Below are 15194 nucleotides of genomic sequence, written 5' to 3' on the forward strand. Positions count from 1 at the left end.
GAGACGAGAGTGATTTGATTTCCCTTCCCCAGACGCTCTATCTATATACGCGTGTGTATGCAGAACTATTGATACTGTGTGAGAGAAGCACTTCTTTGAGCTGGATTAAAGCGGATGCGCAGAGTAAAATACAAAAGAAAAAGAAACTTTTTGTTTTGTATGTATATATATTTTCTTCTCCAACACCCCTTTAGATTCCCGCTTTCTCTAACCGAGGCAACGCCCAGCTGCACCCCCGCCTTTCTTCCCAGGCCCAATGGGGCCCTCCTTTTCGTGTGTGTGTGCGTGTGTGTGTGTGTGTATGCGAGCGAGCGGGTACGGCTGGGGAAAAAGTGACACAGAGCCTCGTAGGTGGGTGTCACAGTCCCGCGCGGATACCGCTGCTTGCTAATGTGGGTAGGACGGGGGTTTTGTATGAAGCTGCTACCTTTCCTGCAACGCCTACGGCACCTACACAAACACGCAAACAAATCGGTGGCGGAGCACGAGAAGGGAAGCAGTCTAAATAACAATAACATTATTAAGGAGGCCAAAGTTCTGCGCCCGCGGAGAGGTGCAGCGTTACACAAAACCGAATAGGGATTAAACACAACAAGAGAAGAAGACACAGAAAGACGCGCATCCGCTCGCCATAGTTTCAGTACAAGCAGAGGTAAACCCACCCGCATAAAAAAAACAACAACAACAACGCAACATGGGCAGAGAAGCCGTGGAGTGCCATACTAGCCGCAGAGCCAGGAAAGAAGCGAGACAAACGGGACACCAAAGAAAGGAATACACAAAGTGAATAGAAACCGATTGCAGAGGAAGTGCGGGGTAAAAAAAAAAAAAGAAAAACGGAGACGTTGGACCTCCTCTCTCCCCCCCCCTTTCCTTACATTACTTCATTGCGCAAAAATGCAGGTTTTAGCGTTGTCTAAGAAATGGAAAACGCACCCGCCCCTCCGCGTACAAGTTTTGCTTTGCTTTGTTTTATAGCTGTTGCTGGTATGCAAGCCGGCCAGGTTCTCTTGCAGTGGCGCCTCCATTCCTTACGGCAATATGTGGCTGTTGTCGGCGGACGGAGAGTTGTCGTCCTCGACGTCCGATGGCATCATAATGATAGTCGTCGCTTCTTCTCTACTTTGTCTCGAGGGCTCCGGGCAAGTCCGGCTACTGCCTTTGCTGCGGCCGGCTTCAAACAGGCGCGAGTGGGCCAGCAACTGCCACCGCGGGGAGTCAATACCCCGCAACAAGGCTCGTTCCGCCCGCAGTGAGGCTAAGGGGTCCCTTCGCGGAGGGCTGAGTCGCCGTTCCGCAAAGGAGACGGAAAGACCCAGTGAAACCCCTGCACGGCGAGATGGAGAACTGGCCGTCGACGCGGTAGCTCGAGGAAAGCTACGATTGACACCAAGATAGGTGTTCGATGTAAAAGGGAAAACAACTCCAACAGGGTGTCGCTGCCGCGTCAAGTGGGTCTTCCCCTTCCACGTATACCACGCCGACGCCAGCAGCTGCTTTTCATGTATGCTTTTTGCATGCATCATCAAGGCGGTCTCTTCCATGGCGCAGCGATTCTCCTCACGTCGCGCCCAACGCCATCGCCACAGGCGCCATGTACCAAATACTAGAAAACGCTGATACATGAATACCGCCAAAGCAGCACGATCTCGCCCTATTCTTTGACGAAGCATTACGCGTTGAACCCATCGGTCCCACATTACGTGACACACCCTTTGCGACCGGTGGGAAAGCAGCAGATGGTGAAGCCGCCTCAGGTGTGTCCTACGCTTCCAATCGGTAAACGTGTACACAATGAGGCGCTGCTGTCTCATCGCAAGAAACGTTCGCATGCGATCACTTCCGCCTGAGCTTCGTACCCATCGAATACGCCACTTTAATAAGGCATGGTAAAGGAGGCGGCGCCCCCATGCTTGGGTAAATTGCGAACACAAAATAAGAAGTCGATACATTTTGCACCATGTCTTCAGGCAATATTGTTGCAGATATCGTTTTGCATGCGCCTTGGCAATCTCACCGAGCTGCAGACCCTCCAATCGACTTCTAAGATGACTTGTAATGCGCAGAAAAGAGCGCCGCAATAGCATACGATCTGCCACATGGCCGCGGTGCAGTTCGCGCCAGCGCTCCAGACACCGCGCTGCAAGGGCACGCTCTGCAATCAGCGGCATAACTTTTCCCCGCGCGTGAATAACATAGATGCAAGAACGACGCCAAGCAGCAAATAAACGACGTCCACATGTATGCGTGCGAAACCGTCTCACCAAGAAGGATGTCCTCCAGCACGTCCAGGCCTGTTGCCGGAGGCGTTCGGTTTTTGTTTCAATGAGGCTGCGACACTGCCCTGCGGCACATTTTTGCCTTATGGCGAGGCGACGACGCTCCATTCTATGCCTCCACTGCATCCAACAGAATTGTTTGTCTCGCCACATAAATTGGGCAATAATGCGTTTGAGGCCACGACGCTCCACAAGGCGAACATCGCGCCAGATGTGAAAAGATAGGCGCTTAAGACGCAACGAAGTCAACTTGTCACATTCTAACAGCAAAGATCTGAGTAATTTGGCACTGCCATGCAAATCAGTGATTGTCGCAGCATCAAACTCCACTTTGTCTGCAGAAGCCTCGATGCGTGGCACTGCCGCCTGCGATATTGTATTTTTTCCTTCGGAAACTTTTGCAGAGGCCTGAGGCAAGGCAAGGCTGCTGGTGCTGGTGCTGGTGCTCCTGTTGAGCTTGGCATTTTTCTTGCTTCTAGGACCACGTGTTGGGGTTTGTTTCAATGCCGCCTCTCGCGCCTGCAGGGGCGTGGGACATTCTGCGTGTTCACTAGCAACCGTGCTTGGGGCTTGTGTGGCACTCTCTTTAGGGGGCGACGTGGTGTCGGCAGCCAGGCATCGCAGCAAGCACATACCATGACGCTGCTGCCAGCGTACAAATGCCGTGAGTAGAAGTGACGTTCGCCGCCACGTCCGGGCATGTTGCTCCATCGACAGAGTCAACAAAGCAAGCGGCAAAGTCTCTCTGAACCATTGATGGGGGCAGCCACATGTGACATCGGCTGAGGTCCCCCTCCTCGCTAACTCGGGAAACACCTGCAGTAGAAGCGTCAAGGGAGCGTTGGTTGACTCGGAAGCAGAGGGAGTCGCGAGACACTCTACGGGGCCAGCTGACAAGGCACGCCGAAGCAAGGGACCAATTGCATCCCCGTCCCCTTTCCATTTCAGCGTAATGAACTTCGTCAACTCGACGAGAATACTCGAACGCAGGGAATCCTCTTGTAGAACAGCTCCAACGGCGGCGGCGAACTCTCCATGGGAATGCTGACAGGCTCTATGTGGTTGACTTCCACAACAAAGAAGGTGCACCGCCGTCAGCAGCACATGTTTGCCCATGTTTTCAATAAGCGATGCCGCCTCCGAGGCCACCACATACGAACTTGCCATGGCAGCCAGACGTAAATTGCTGGAGACGCCGTTGTTGGCGGCAACACAAAATGCAAAAATAGTGCGACAGGCCTGCGTAAGAAGTGCCTGAAGCAACACCATGCAACCGCCGCGGTACATGTTGTTCTCAGTCATCGTTTCCCTTCCCCAACAGCCATCCACGATGAGGCAACACCCCGCCCGCTTCTCTCCCTTCACCCTTCGCAACGGCTGCGGCCCCACCCCACCCAGCTCCCCAAGACACACCGAGGAAGTCTCTAACACCCGGCAAGCGTGTGAGGCGTGCACCAGCGCCCAGGATCCTCCGCCCCCCAGACAGAAACCACCGCAGTTGCGGAAAGAAGAAGAAAAATGAAAAATGGGCAGAGACGCCAAAAAGTTTGGGATCAATTAGAGCGACAGGAGCCGCAGCAGACAAGCGGACTAAAAAAAAGGAAAGGGATGAGGTAAGAACAAAAAATCGCGATGTGGCGCCGGGTGTGTGCTCAGAGCTTGCGAACGTGTACCCGCTCCCCGCGCTGAGAAAAAGCGACAATAATAAACCAAATCGCGTCCAACTGGCTGCGGCGAGAGACACACTCCAAGAGGGAATAGAAAGAGAGATCCGTGAGAGCAAAGCAGAAAAGCAAAAGAAAAAAAAACAAACAAATGGGGCGGATGGATACTGGACGAGGTGGTGGAAGTCAACTCAATGGGGAGGGGTGTGTGTGCGTGTGTGTGTGTGGCACTAGAGGAGTCACACTCTCGGGCAAACAATGGGGTGGAGGTTAACAGAGCAAGCAGAGCGAAATGCAAACATTCTCACAGCTCTCCCTCTCTTACTGTCTCTGTTCCTCACCCTGACTTCCTTTTGCTTTTGCTTTGACTCTCTCTCTCTCCCCCCCGTTCTCCCAACCCACTCCCACTCCACTCATGTCACAAATATGCGTCTCAGTGATGAAAATGAAAACTCCTCCTTCGTGCGTGGACACACCACGATATTATGGGAAAGATTGCCCTCATTGCTTTTCTTCATACAGTACTGCATCACGGCAAGCTTAGACACAACAGTCCCGTTCGGGAGTGCAACCGGGTAGTTTCCACCTGTCCCACCGTCAAGGCACTCCTTTGTCAAGTAGCAGTAGAAGCGCGTGGGGCGTTTGATGAAGAGTACGTCGTTGCTCCAGCGTTCCTCTGCGTCGAGAAGATCTCCTGCCGTCAGTGACACTGTACTGGGTTCCTCATTGCGTGAACCCAACACGAGGGTGCTACTAAGCGTCTCCTCCACTAGAGTCATCATTGATTGGTCAAATGCGACGGACCCGGATTGAGTGTTTAGGTGGGTCTCCGGAATAGGCGGGTTAAATGGGGAAACGGCGGCACGTCTTTCCAGTACCATGCGATCAAAGTACTCGTCTTTCAAAAAGATGGAGGTGGCAACCAGGCGCGTCACAAGATCCGGCAGCGGATGCGTCCAGCCGTGCACCGCTTCCTCACTCTCTACCTCCTTACCATGAAGTCTTCCGAGGGCTTCACTGACGGAGAGGAGTTGGGATCCCAGCAGAATTGCCACTTTATGAAATGACACAGCAAGCTTGTGGTAGCCTTCTACAGACATCATAGAAACCACAAGACGCGCCGACTCTTCGTTCTTCTGTGAGAGCAAACTTTCTGCCTTTGCCTTTGACGACGACGCACAACGCTCTTCAGCGTCGCTTGTTGAAGGTTTCTCCGCATTGGTTCCTGGACTGTTGTAGGGCTCATTCCGTGGCGTTGCAACATTGATAATGGCCTGCACAAAAGCTGGCCTTCGTGATGCATGTGGCAGAAGGTGCGCTGCAATGTATTGCACAACAACGTGGTCGGCGGTTGTTCCATCTCGGAAAATTTGTAGCAGCCTTGTAGCATGGAGTTCCACCAGAAGATCATGCAACATCATCAAAACTTTTTGCCGTCGCTTGTTATCAATGCGCTCCACGGCAGGTAGCAGTCGTTCCTCACAGTACTCGATGGCTTCTGTGACGGAATGCCTTGCTTCAATACACTGAATGGCAATGTGCTCCGGCGCCACTGTGCCGTAGGCCGTCCCCTGCTCCTCTGGATGGGAAGGTATCAGGCTTGGTGTGACAAAGGCGGATGTGGGCAACGATTCTGACCTTCTGCCCTGATTTTCCGATGAATTATTATTGACATTGTTGCTGTTGCTGTTGTTGTTGCTGGCGCCGCTGATACTGCCGCCCTGAATAGGTGGAAGTGGGGGAAGTAATAGTGAAATGAGCGTTGGAAACCAAAACAGCGGTAGTCCGTAAACGTCTGCAACGTGAAACGCCAGCTGGTAGCGCTTGGTGGCGATGAGGTAGTCAACCATCTCCATGCGCAGCCGCAACACACCACGCAATATATGATAATTTGCCCTGTTTAATATATGTGGCATCGTTGGTGAGCAGACGTAACGAAAAGCATCATGTGCGACATCATCCTTTTTATTCGCGGCGTTGGAGGTGGGTCTCTTGTCATCCTCCTCTTTCATCCCTAGAAGCGGTGTCATGCACTGCAGACGAGGCAGCTCGCGCTCCAAGAGAAAGGAGGCCCGGTCAAAAAAGGCACTGTACATTCGAGACACGTTAAATACACGTGACGCTATCTTATCTAGCGATACAGCCGCCGCTAAAGGGGTTGGATTCGCCTGCTCACGTTTGACAAGGGCCGCCAAAGCCGCCTTTACCGGCTGGAGTTCTCTCGAGAGCTTCTGAAGCTGCCGCAACGTTTCGATGGTGTCTTGCGTGGCGGGGTTCATTGTTGTTGTTGTTGTTTTTAAATGGCGTGTGAAAATTCACTAGAAGGACAGCAGCCAAGCTCACTCGTTGACGGCTCTCCCTGCTTCCGGGCAGATGCGAACTCCTATCGTAATCTACTGCAGGGGGGTCGTCGTGAACCCCCGCCCCACACCCAAAAACGGAGGATGAGAAAAGCAAACAACAAGCGTGCTTGAATTAACAGTGGATGCAACCAGATACTAACGACTTCCTGGCGGCCACACGGAATCCACTCGCATAGAATGATAATGGCAGCGATGGCGGTAATAGGTGTCAACGAAAAAGAGGAAAGGATTCACCCTCCACAGGGGCCATCACGCCGCGCCTACAAGAGAGAGGAAGAGAGGGAAATAAGCTACAAGAGAAGCGACAACCGAAGGATATGTTTTTTTTATATATATACAACAAGGCCCTTAGTAGTAAATAATAATAAAAAAGAAGGATTTTTTTTGTTGTTGTGGTTCATACAGATTTTTCTATTATTATCATTATTCGTGAAAGACTGCTTAAATTTGAGTTAGTGACCGCTGTGTGACTTCACACCTCCCTATCTCTCTCTCTCTCTCTTTTTCCGCACATTCTCAGCGCCTCCTCCGCTTTATACCTGTCGGCCCGCCTTAAAATTTTTTTTTTTTTTAGTTCGTCTTCTCTTTGATTTCAATATATATTATCCTTCTTCTCGCACCATCTATTCGTTCTTTCCCCCTCTTTTTTTTTCTCTCCCTCTCTCCCCTCCTCCACCGTTTCCTCTATTCCCTCTTTTCCTGCTCTCTCTCGTCTATGTGCGTGACGCCACGCGCAGGGCGTTGGAGATCGCCACCTTCACCTGTCGCAGAAGCGACTCCATGTTCAGCACCTCATCGCGCGCAGGATACACGCCCCACGCCACGTCACTCTGAAGCACCTCAGTGCGACGCGTGGGCTCCACCAACGCACCAATAGAGACATCACCGGCAGCTGGGGGGAGTGTGACTGCATCAGATGCCAGGCAGCTGGCATCTCCCGTCGTACCGAGCTGCACTGCCCCACCACCAACAGCCGCAAGGGTGACCGTAGAGAGCTGGTTTGTGAAGCTCCGCTCCACTGCACTATCTGTCACCTGCTTCAGACTTCTTCTTGTTGGGGTGTCCAGAAGTTGTTGATGGTAAGTGCTCGTGGTGTGGCTATCCTCCTGCGGCGGTGCGGAGATGGCTAGGTGCGTTGACTGATTGCTGATAGACGGTGCGGCAACACTCCACCGTCCGTCGCCCGCCCGACTGACCCTCACGCCTTTGATGTAATCTGAGTGGAAGGCCTTCCATAGGTTCACAACCCGTTGCGCCTCTTCCAAAGCGTGCACAATAGGACCCCACTGGCTCCTCACGTCCCTTACGTGGGCTGCTCGATCCAATAGCAGAAAGGCATGCAAGAAGAGAACGAGGGAATGCAGAGCGACAAGGTGCGGTACAAAATGCACCGCCTGCACCACTCCACTATAATAGGCGTTCTCCATAGTAGCCACCACCTGCTCCGTTATGGTTACCATGAGTGTCTTGCTCCGCGCGTCATCGCTAAGACGTGGTGGCGGCTGCTCTCCACCTGTACCACCTGCATCCGTCGCAGCAAATCCATTCTCTCCCCACCCTGCAAAGAGTGCACCCAGGTTTTCCGCTCGCAACAAAAACCGTAAAATGTTTTGTACCGCGACGGAAATCTGTTGGCGTTGACTTGGCGAGGGAAGCGAGCCTGTCTGGCTGCCGCTGAGTGGCGATGACACCGGCATAAGTGGTGTGGCGGCGTCAGTGGCAAAGATGGGGCTTTCAACAAACTCACTCTTCGTGAGAAGGGCGAGAAGGTCGGTGAGCGCAAATAGGTGCACCAGCGCGCGACACTCATCCACAAGTGGCGAGCAGGAGAGACGGTAGAGCATTCCACCGATTTCCACAAATAGGCCCAGCGTCAGCGAGTCCACATACCGCCGGTGGTAGTCCAGATAAGGGGAACTCAACACACTTTGAAACAGAAGTTGGTTGCTGCGCACAAATTCGGCAACCGGCACAAGCGCCGCCTCGGAGTTATCCAATGCTGACAAAATCACATTAAACCAACGCGTGGTAAACAAGAGGACACTTTTAATAACCTCCCTGTACACCTCAACGTTCTCCGAACCAAACGCATCGGTCTCAGCATGGCTATTCGTGTGTCCTAGTACAACCCGGGCGCTTGTATTCCACACCTTCATGGCGATGCAGTGTGATAGGGCATTAATTTGAATCAATTGAACGGCGTGCTGCTGGGAAATAATCATCAGAAGGTCAAAGACAGTTTGTGCAAGCCACAAAATAGAGGCAACTTCCGTCCCGCCATGAGCAAAGAAGGCTGAAATCGATTCATCGATTGCCTGAAATGCACTCGTTATGCACGTCATCAATTGTGGGCTCGTACCGTCGCCTGTGGACGATATACACAGCATTTCACAGAGCTGTGGGGAGAAATGCAGCAGCTGAGCAAGCAGCGCCAAGGCCGCCAACTTGTTTCCACCGGAAGAAGCGCTGGCTATATCCTGGACAAGAACATCAAATAGTGCCCTGTGGTGGCGTTGAAGCGCGATATCATCTAAGGAGGCACCGGGGGTTCCAAGGAAAGCCATAACGGCACTGTAGAAATGCTGCCGTGCCATACCTACCCTAGGCCCCCACTGCACAGTTGTTAGTAGAAGCGTTTTCAGCAACTGCAAACTCTCCGGGTCTATCAAAGAACGACCAAACATGTCTGTAACGTCTTGCTTGCTCAAAATAAGAGTTCCAGTAGCATCCCTCTTGGATGCACGTGAGTAGCCGTCGGTGGTCTCTGTAAAGCTCCTCTGTGCCGTTTGCGAGACTGCTGAAAGTTGTGGAATACTCGTCCTGTCATTTCGTGTGCGTCGCGAGACACCGACGCCTCCATCCATGATGGTTTCGTTTCCAATGTTTCGGCCACTCGCCACCATGGACCCCTGTGCGCCGTTTTGCGGGACACGCACAAGAGCCCCCTCCTTCGCGAGTACCGCCTGGCGTTTGAGTTGCGCCATGAGGGTTGAGAGGGTCTGGCTGAGCTGATACACAATTTGCTCCTGGGCCGCAACCGTCAGCGAGGAGGTTAGTTGAACGCTCTCCAAGAGGCAGTGCGCCAAGTACAGAATACGTTCTTGTTGAATTTTGTCCAGTACGGTGACCGATATGTTCGCCAGGGCGCACCAACCCTCGATAAATTGTACACCGCCGGCATACGCGGCGAGACATTCGTTGGCGCGGACAAAGACGCTGAGCCGCTCCCGAATTTCCTTCGTGGAGAGAGAGCGTTTATTGCTCATCTGACTCTCCCGTTGAACTGCCTCATAAATACGCGGAATCGAGTACTGCGGGGTGTCATCGTTGGCGCGAAAGATGTAACCCTCCGCCCCGCCAGGAGCCACACAGTTCGTTGGAAACAGTGGAAGAGACTTTAAGCAGAAGGTTGGCCACTGTGCAAAGTCCACCGCAATGCCTCTCTCATGGATGTCAATGACGCCGGGTGAGGCAAATTCATCCGACTTCCGTGACGCCAACTGGGGTGAGACATGCAACAGCAAGAAGAGAAGTTCCACCAAGCTGGAATTGGGCGTCGAATACAAAGAGACCTGCAGCTCTTCAGGCGTCTTTGTTCCAATGCTAAAGATGTCTAGCGCCAACAGCTTCATAACAAAGGCGTACTTGTTTAATATGAGCGGTGAACACTGATCCGGACGCAGTGTTTGTAGCACATAAAACACCTTGTCATTTCCACGCCGTTTCATCAGGCGTTGAAGACTGGGAGTGCTGAGAGACGGATTGGCACGGAGAAGATAGACTAGCTTCACATATTTAATCGCAATATGTGGATGCCTCTCCTCAACCTCGCGACTATTCGCTCCTGCTATGATAGGCTCAAGACAGTAACCGGTCAACAGCTCTTCGGTGGAGCCGTACAATGGATAGCCACAGAGCCAAGAGGTGATGGAGGTCTGAGGAGCCAGCGCATGCTGAATAAGAAGATCTAAGATAAGCGACTTAGTCTCCACCTCTGCATGGGGGAGCAGCAGCTGCACCTCATCGTGATCCAGCACGGCAAGTGCAGGTGGGACGTGAATAATAGGACTGCTGACAGCATCCGGACGCAGTGCGGTTACAAACGGTGTGATGACGGCCTCCAGGGCGTCTGGACGAACAAACCAATGACGTGTTGCCTGGCTCACCGTAGGCTGCGGAATCAACAAAAGGAGTTGAAGCGACTTCCGGACAACGAGACTGTCAACACTAGCACTCAGCGGAAGTAATTGGGCGGCGAGCTCGGTGTTACTTGCGGTTCGGGCATCGAAGGTGAAGAGGGTATCTAGACCTTGCTCCTCCTTTACGGTGATTGCGGTCCTTAGCAAGGCAAGACATTGACGCACCGCCGCGCGTTGATAGTTAAGCAGTTCATTCGGCGCCGTTGCGGCCTCAGAGATAATTTGCAACGCTTCACCCAAGACATCCGCAGGCGCCTTTGCGCAGGCCATGACAACTGTAAAGGGAACCATGCTCTTGTCCCCAGTAAAGGCGAGACGCAGCGTCAAGGCGCGAGTCAGTGTTGCTGCAGCTAATGCGGCCACAGTGTATCGCTCGTCCGCAGACGCAAAAAAACGACGGAGGACGCCTCGAAAAATTTCCTCAGCAATAAAACGTGTCACCAGCGTATAAATTGGCAGGTGCTCCATTCCAGGCGTGTGATACTTGAAAAAAGCGATCATCAGACCTAGAAAGCCAATGGTTATACTGTAAGTTCCATGGTGGCATTCGTACTGGCAATGACCCAGTAGCGATCGTGCTTCCACGGTGACGGCGGTGTTGTTGTCATCCGCGCCGCCGTTTGCCCGCCGTTTCACGTCGCCGGTATCGCTCTGCCTCCAACGGCCACCACCACCACCACCAGCAGCAGCAGCACCACCACCACCACTAGCCTCCGTAACAGGACGAAGTAGATGATTTTCTTCTAGAAGACTCCACACACGTGAGGCTTCCTCATGATTTGTGATGAGTGAGCCAATGAGCGAAAGCACCTTCCCAAGCACGGGCTGTGAGAGTCGTGGGGCATAGAGAAAATTAAGAGCCGTGTCAAGTGTGACAGCGTAGCGCACTTGATCCCGAAGCAGAGGGTGCGTTGCTATTTGGCACAACAAGGTAAACACGCTGGCGACAAATCTCTGCTGCTTTTCCAAGAGGTACTCCTGTGTGAACTGACGATGACGTGAGGCGGTTGCCCCTGTGGGTTTCTTTATCGCCGACATGGAGCCGCCCACGTCCAGCCACAGTAACGATGACACTCCTCCACTCACGCCAGTGCATTCTTGTGCCTGTCCGATAAGCGAGGACCACTGCAGCTCAGTGCATTCCACCTGCATTTCGCCGAACAGGGCCACAACACGCTCTGTGTACTGCGGATTCCTCCCAATCATCGCCAACACATCAAGAAAACTGGTCAGGATCTTGAGAGTATACGACTCCCAAATTACATTTGGTCGTTGTGTCTGAAAAACAGAACGCATGTGCGTCACACAGTTTTTAAATATAAAAAATGTCACGGCACAATCAGCATCCATGTCGGGGTTCAACACATCGGAGGGAAGGTTTTCCAGACACGCCGTGAGAGCCTGAAGGATGTGCGCCATCTCCGAGAAGAATGGCTCGCGTTGATCCTGTACCATCTTCTCTACACTGTACTGCTGCAATCCACCACCGCCTGCCGCGGTTGAAAAAGGCGTGTTAACGGTTCCAAACTCCTCGCACTGAGGCGCATCAGTGCCTGCCTGCAAGGACTCCAGGTATCTAACACAAGAGCGTACATCATTATCGGCCACGTGTTTTATTGCTAGAAGCATTTCATCAAACGTGTAAGCAATAATTTCGTATGGAATGATGTAGATATTTTCAGCCGGAACCACCAGCAAACTCGGTAGCGGGGCCAGTTGTACAAAGTACTTCATGACCTTGCCGCGGTTCTCCGAGAATGGGGATTGGCAGCGATCACCGAGAAACGCCTCCACCGCCCTATCCAGACCACGCTCATCGCCCTTGCCACAGAGGAATACACCCACCCCCAGCAAAATTATACTGAGATATCCTTCCAGGATCGACACCCAGCTAAAGCGCTGCCTACCACTGTCTTTTACCCTCGCCTCAAGCGGGACAGGCAGCTTTGGTTGCCCTCCCTTACGGTGTCCAGCGGCGGAAAATGACAAGGATCCCGACATCTGCGAATGCTCAACCTTGGACCGTAGCTTCCTTACCCACTCCTCCACCTCTGTGGCGAGGTTGGAATGCAGCAAAGTGTTTTCCTTGGCTTGCCCAGCGTTGCCACGAAGCTGTTTCCACACCGCCATACTATTCACAAGAGATGCTGTTAAAAGCCATGACACGGCAGAAATACCCGCCGTAGAAGGGTGCTGGCGGAAGGAGTCCATGCTTAGCACTGCTGCGTGCATGTGCCGACGCACCTCTTCCATGAGAAGCTCCAAGATTCCGCACAGTTCCCTAACAAATGATTCCTGCATCTGGAAATGGCGTGTAAGCAGCAGTAGACACTGGGCTGTGAGTAAAATGGGATTTGACTTTCCATGCGCGGAGAAGACAGGGGAAACTGAGCTGTGGCCCGACATGAGGAGGGAGGTTGAGGAAAGTTCTGCCCTGATAAATTGAAGAATGTTGCTAGCTGCAAGTGAGGCAACAGAAGCCAACGTCTCGTTGACGCCGGTCAGCTTCTCAGGCTCTCCGCAAAGTACAAGGAGGCTGAGCAAGACACGAGCCCTTCCCACATGCTCGTTAACGAGTTCCAAGGATCCGACCTGTCCCACAGGAGTATCACCCACAGAACCTAGGAGCGCAAATGGCTGCTGCTGCTGCTGCTTTTGTTGTTGTGTGGTGGCAGGAAAACCTCCAAAACCGCTCGTTGCAGCAGCTCCATTCAGCCCCGGAGCCGTCGCGGCAGTAGTCGCAGCACTCGCGGATGTTGCTTGGCTGCCGCCGCTCTGCTTAAACGGGGAGGCCAAGTACGCCTTAATGTCCGCAATGGCTGTCGCACCAAGACGCCCGTCACGACATGCAGAGCCGATTTGTTGCAGAAGAGTTCCCGCACTCATTTAACGCTTCACTCCGCCTCTTTGCCCCTTGAAGTCCTCCGCGTTGTCACGCCTTCTTTCTCCTGTCGCCGTTGTGCTGCTGAGGCTCTTGTGGGACGACGAACCAAATTCGCCCAGTTGGTGGGCACGTGTGTTTTTGTGCTTCTTCTGTGTCGTTGTTTTTCTTTGTTTTTTTCTGTCCTTCACCCTCGTCTCGCCTGCCTCGTCGTGGAGACTTGGTTCTCTGCTCCTTCCTCCTCCCCTATGTCTTCTTCCCCGCTTTTCTACTCCCTTTACGATGGACCAAATTACACACACAAGAGACTCTTTCGCTCTCGCGATCTCAACGCACGCGCCCGTTCTTCTTTTAGTTATCCCGGAATTTCCTTCCCTTCCGCTTTACTTTTCAGCACCGCCACACCCCCCCCCCCCAAGAGAATCAAGCGTGCAACGCGTCGTGCCGTGACGGCGGCACGCGCGTGGTAGCGGCAAACGCAACACGCGGAGAGCAGAAGAAAAGAAGACAGCGAGGCTGCAGTAGTCAAGTACGTGACCAACACACACACACACACACGGAGAGAGAGAGAGACGTGCATATACGTACATATATATATATATATAAAAGGAAGAAACCGCAATAAAACGAATCTAGGCATTTCTTCGTGCGTCTAACAACAAATCACACGGCGCCGCTAGTGGCGAAAAAAAGGACCCCGCGCGTAGCGGTATGTAAACGATCAAAGGAACAGAGAGTCCGAGCTTGGCCAGCAACACAGAGCGAGAGAAAAAGGGAGGAGGATGGAACCCTGCGGGCAAGAAAGTAAAAATCACACTATGAATTAATCTCATGTCGTTGCCCTCCTCCTCCTCCTCTTCCCCGGTGCCTCTCTGTCCTTGCCTCTGTGTGCACGGAAATCTCAAACGCCTCTCGTATTTATTCCCGCAGCCTCCGCTTCCGTGAAAGTCGTGCAATCGTTTCTCTTAGATCACTCACGACTTTTTCTCTCTTCTCCAACTCCGCCTGCGCCGCTTCTAGTTCCTCGCGATTCTTGCAAAGCACCAGGCGCGTGGCGTCTACATTGTCCATCTGGTTCTGCTTTTCCTCTTCCAAGCGCTGAATCCTCCGCGCACTCTCCACGCGCTCCTGCTGCAACGCTCGCTGCCGCTCTTCATTCTCTTGCAAACGCTTGCTACAGTTCCCTGCCTCCGCCAGCTTCTGTGTGAGATGCTGCTGTAGCGCGACGTTTTCATCCTCGCTCTGCCTCACTGCATCGCGTTGTTCTGCGAGGCTGCCATTAATAACGTGGTCGTGCACCTCCTCCTCAATCAGCTGCACTCTGCGGCGTTCCTCCTGCAGTTGCCGCGCTTCACATGCACGCCGCTCCCGACACTCACGCCTCGCCTTGGAGACAGCACTAGTAAAATAATAATGATGCCAGCCACTGTTTTGCTGCGACACCTGCTCGCCGTCGTAGTCTTCGAGGCAAATGGTATTGGTGTAGTAGTACTCCAGTGTATTGCGCTCCAACTGGAGGGAGACAAGAGCCAGTTGCCCCAGCTTCTGCTCCAGCAGGTCGAGCTGCGCCAGTGCTTCCTCGTACGCCAACTCAAACGGAGATTTCTTTCTGGTCGCCCGCGCAATGGATTGCGCGGGACCAATCGATAGAGAAGCCACCTTGGCGGACGCTGGCGGACGCCGCGCGCTGGCGTTCACGGGCCGTACGGAGAGCGCAGGTTGCCGCGGCTGCTGTGGACGTTGGCGCGCTGCGGCGTCCGAGCCCCATGGCGCCTGCGGGGGTGGCCGCCGCTGCTGCTGCGACATCT

General features: G+C 53.2%; 4 protein-coding genes across 4 annotated transcripts, besides 8 other annotated features; all 4 read right to left on the reverse strand.

Annotated features, from left to right (window-relative positions):
* The first annotated feature begins 273 nt into the window (after positions 1-273).
* Positions 274-304: a microsatellite.
* Positions 305-668: 364 nt separating this feature from the next.
* Positions 669-695: a microsatellite.
* Positions 696-818: 123 nt separating this feature from the next.
* Positions 819-837: a microsatellite.
* Positions 838-1031: 194 nt separating this feature from the next.
* Positions 1032-3581, reverse strand: Tco025E_00710 (uncharacterized protein; the record flags this gene model as incomplete). The annotated part of the gene is made up of 1 exon (XM_029367650.1): positions 1032-3581. The coding sequence occupies one exon, from the start codon at positions 3579-3581 to the stop codon at positions 1032-1034; it is 2550 nt and encodes an 849-aa protein (XP_029232232.1).
* A 566-nt stretch (positions 3582-4147) lies between these two features.
* Positions 4148-4170: a microsatellite.
* A 186-nt stretch (positions 4171-4356) lies between these two features.
* On the reverse strand, positions 4357-6222 carry Tco025E_00711 (uncharacterized protein; the record flags this gene model as incomplete). Its single annotated transcript, XM_029367651.1, has 1 exon — positions 4357-6222. One exon carries the CDS (start codon positions 6220-6222, stop codon positions 4357-4359), a length of 1866 nt encoding a protein of 621 aa, XP_029232233.1.
* Positions 6223-6784: 562 nt separating this feature from the next.
* Positions 6785-6808: a microsatellite.
* Positions 6809-7019: 211 nt separating this feature from the next.
* Positions 7020-13391, reverse strand: Tco025E_00712 (uncharacterized protein; the record flags this gene model as incomplete). Its single annotated transcript, XM_029367652.1, has 1 exon — positions 7020-13391. One exon carries the CDS (start codon positions 13389-13391, stop codon positions 7020-7022), a length of 6372 nt encoding a protein of 2123 aa, XP_029232234.1.
* Positions 13392-13926: 535 nt separating this feature from the next.
* Positions 13927-13944: a microsatellite.
* Positions 13945-13964: 20 nt separating this feature from the next.
* Positions 13965-13991: a microsatellite.
* Positions 13992-14227: 236 nt separating this feature from the next.
* Positions 14228-14247: a microsatellite.
* A 57-nt stretch (positions 14248-14304) lies between these two features.
* On the reverse strand, positions 14305-15192 carry Tco025E_00713 (uncharacterized protein; the record flags this gene model as incomplete). Its single annotated transcript, XM_029367653.1, has 1 exon — positions 14305-15192. One exon carries the CDS (start codon positions 15190-15192, stop codon positions 14305-14307), a length of 888 nt encoding a protein of 295 aa, XP_029232235.1.
* Between the last annotated feature and the right edge of the window lie 2 nt (positions 15193-15194).

This window comes from Trypanosoma conorhini (assembly GCF_003719485.1).
Source record: "Trypanosoma conorhini strain 025E chromosome Unknown Tco_14.4_contig_00018, whole genome shotgun sequence".
NCBI lineage: Eukaryota > Euglenozoa > Kinetoplastea > Trypanosomatida > Trypanosomatidae > Trypanosoma > Trypanosoma conorhini.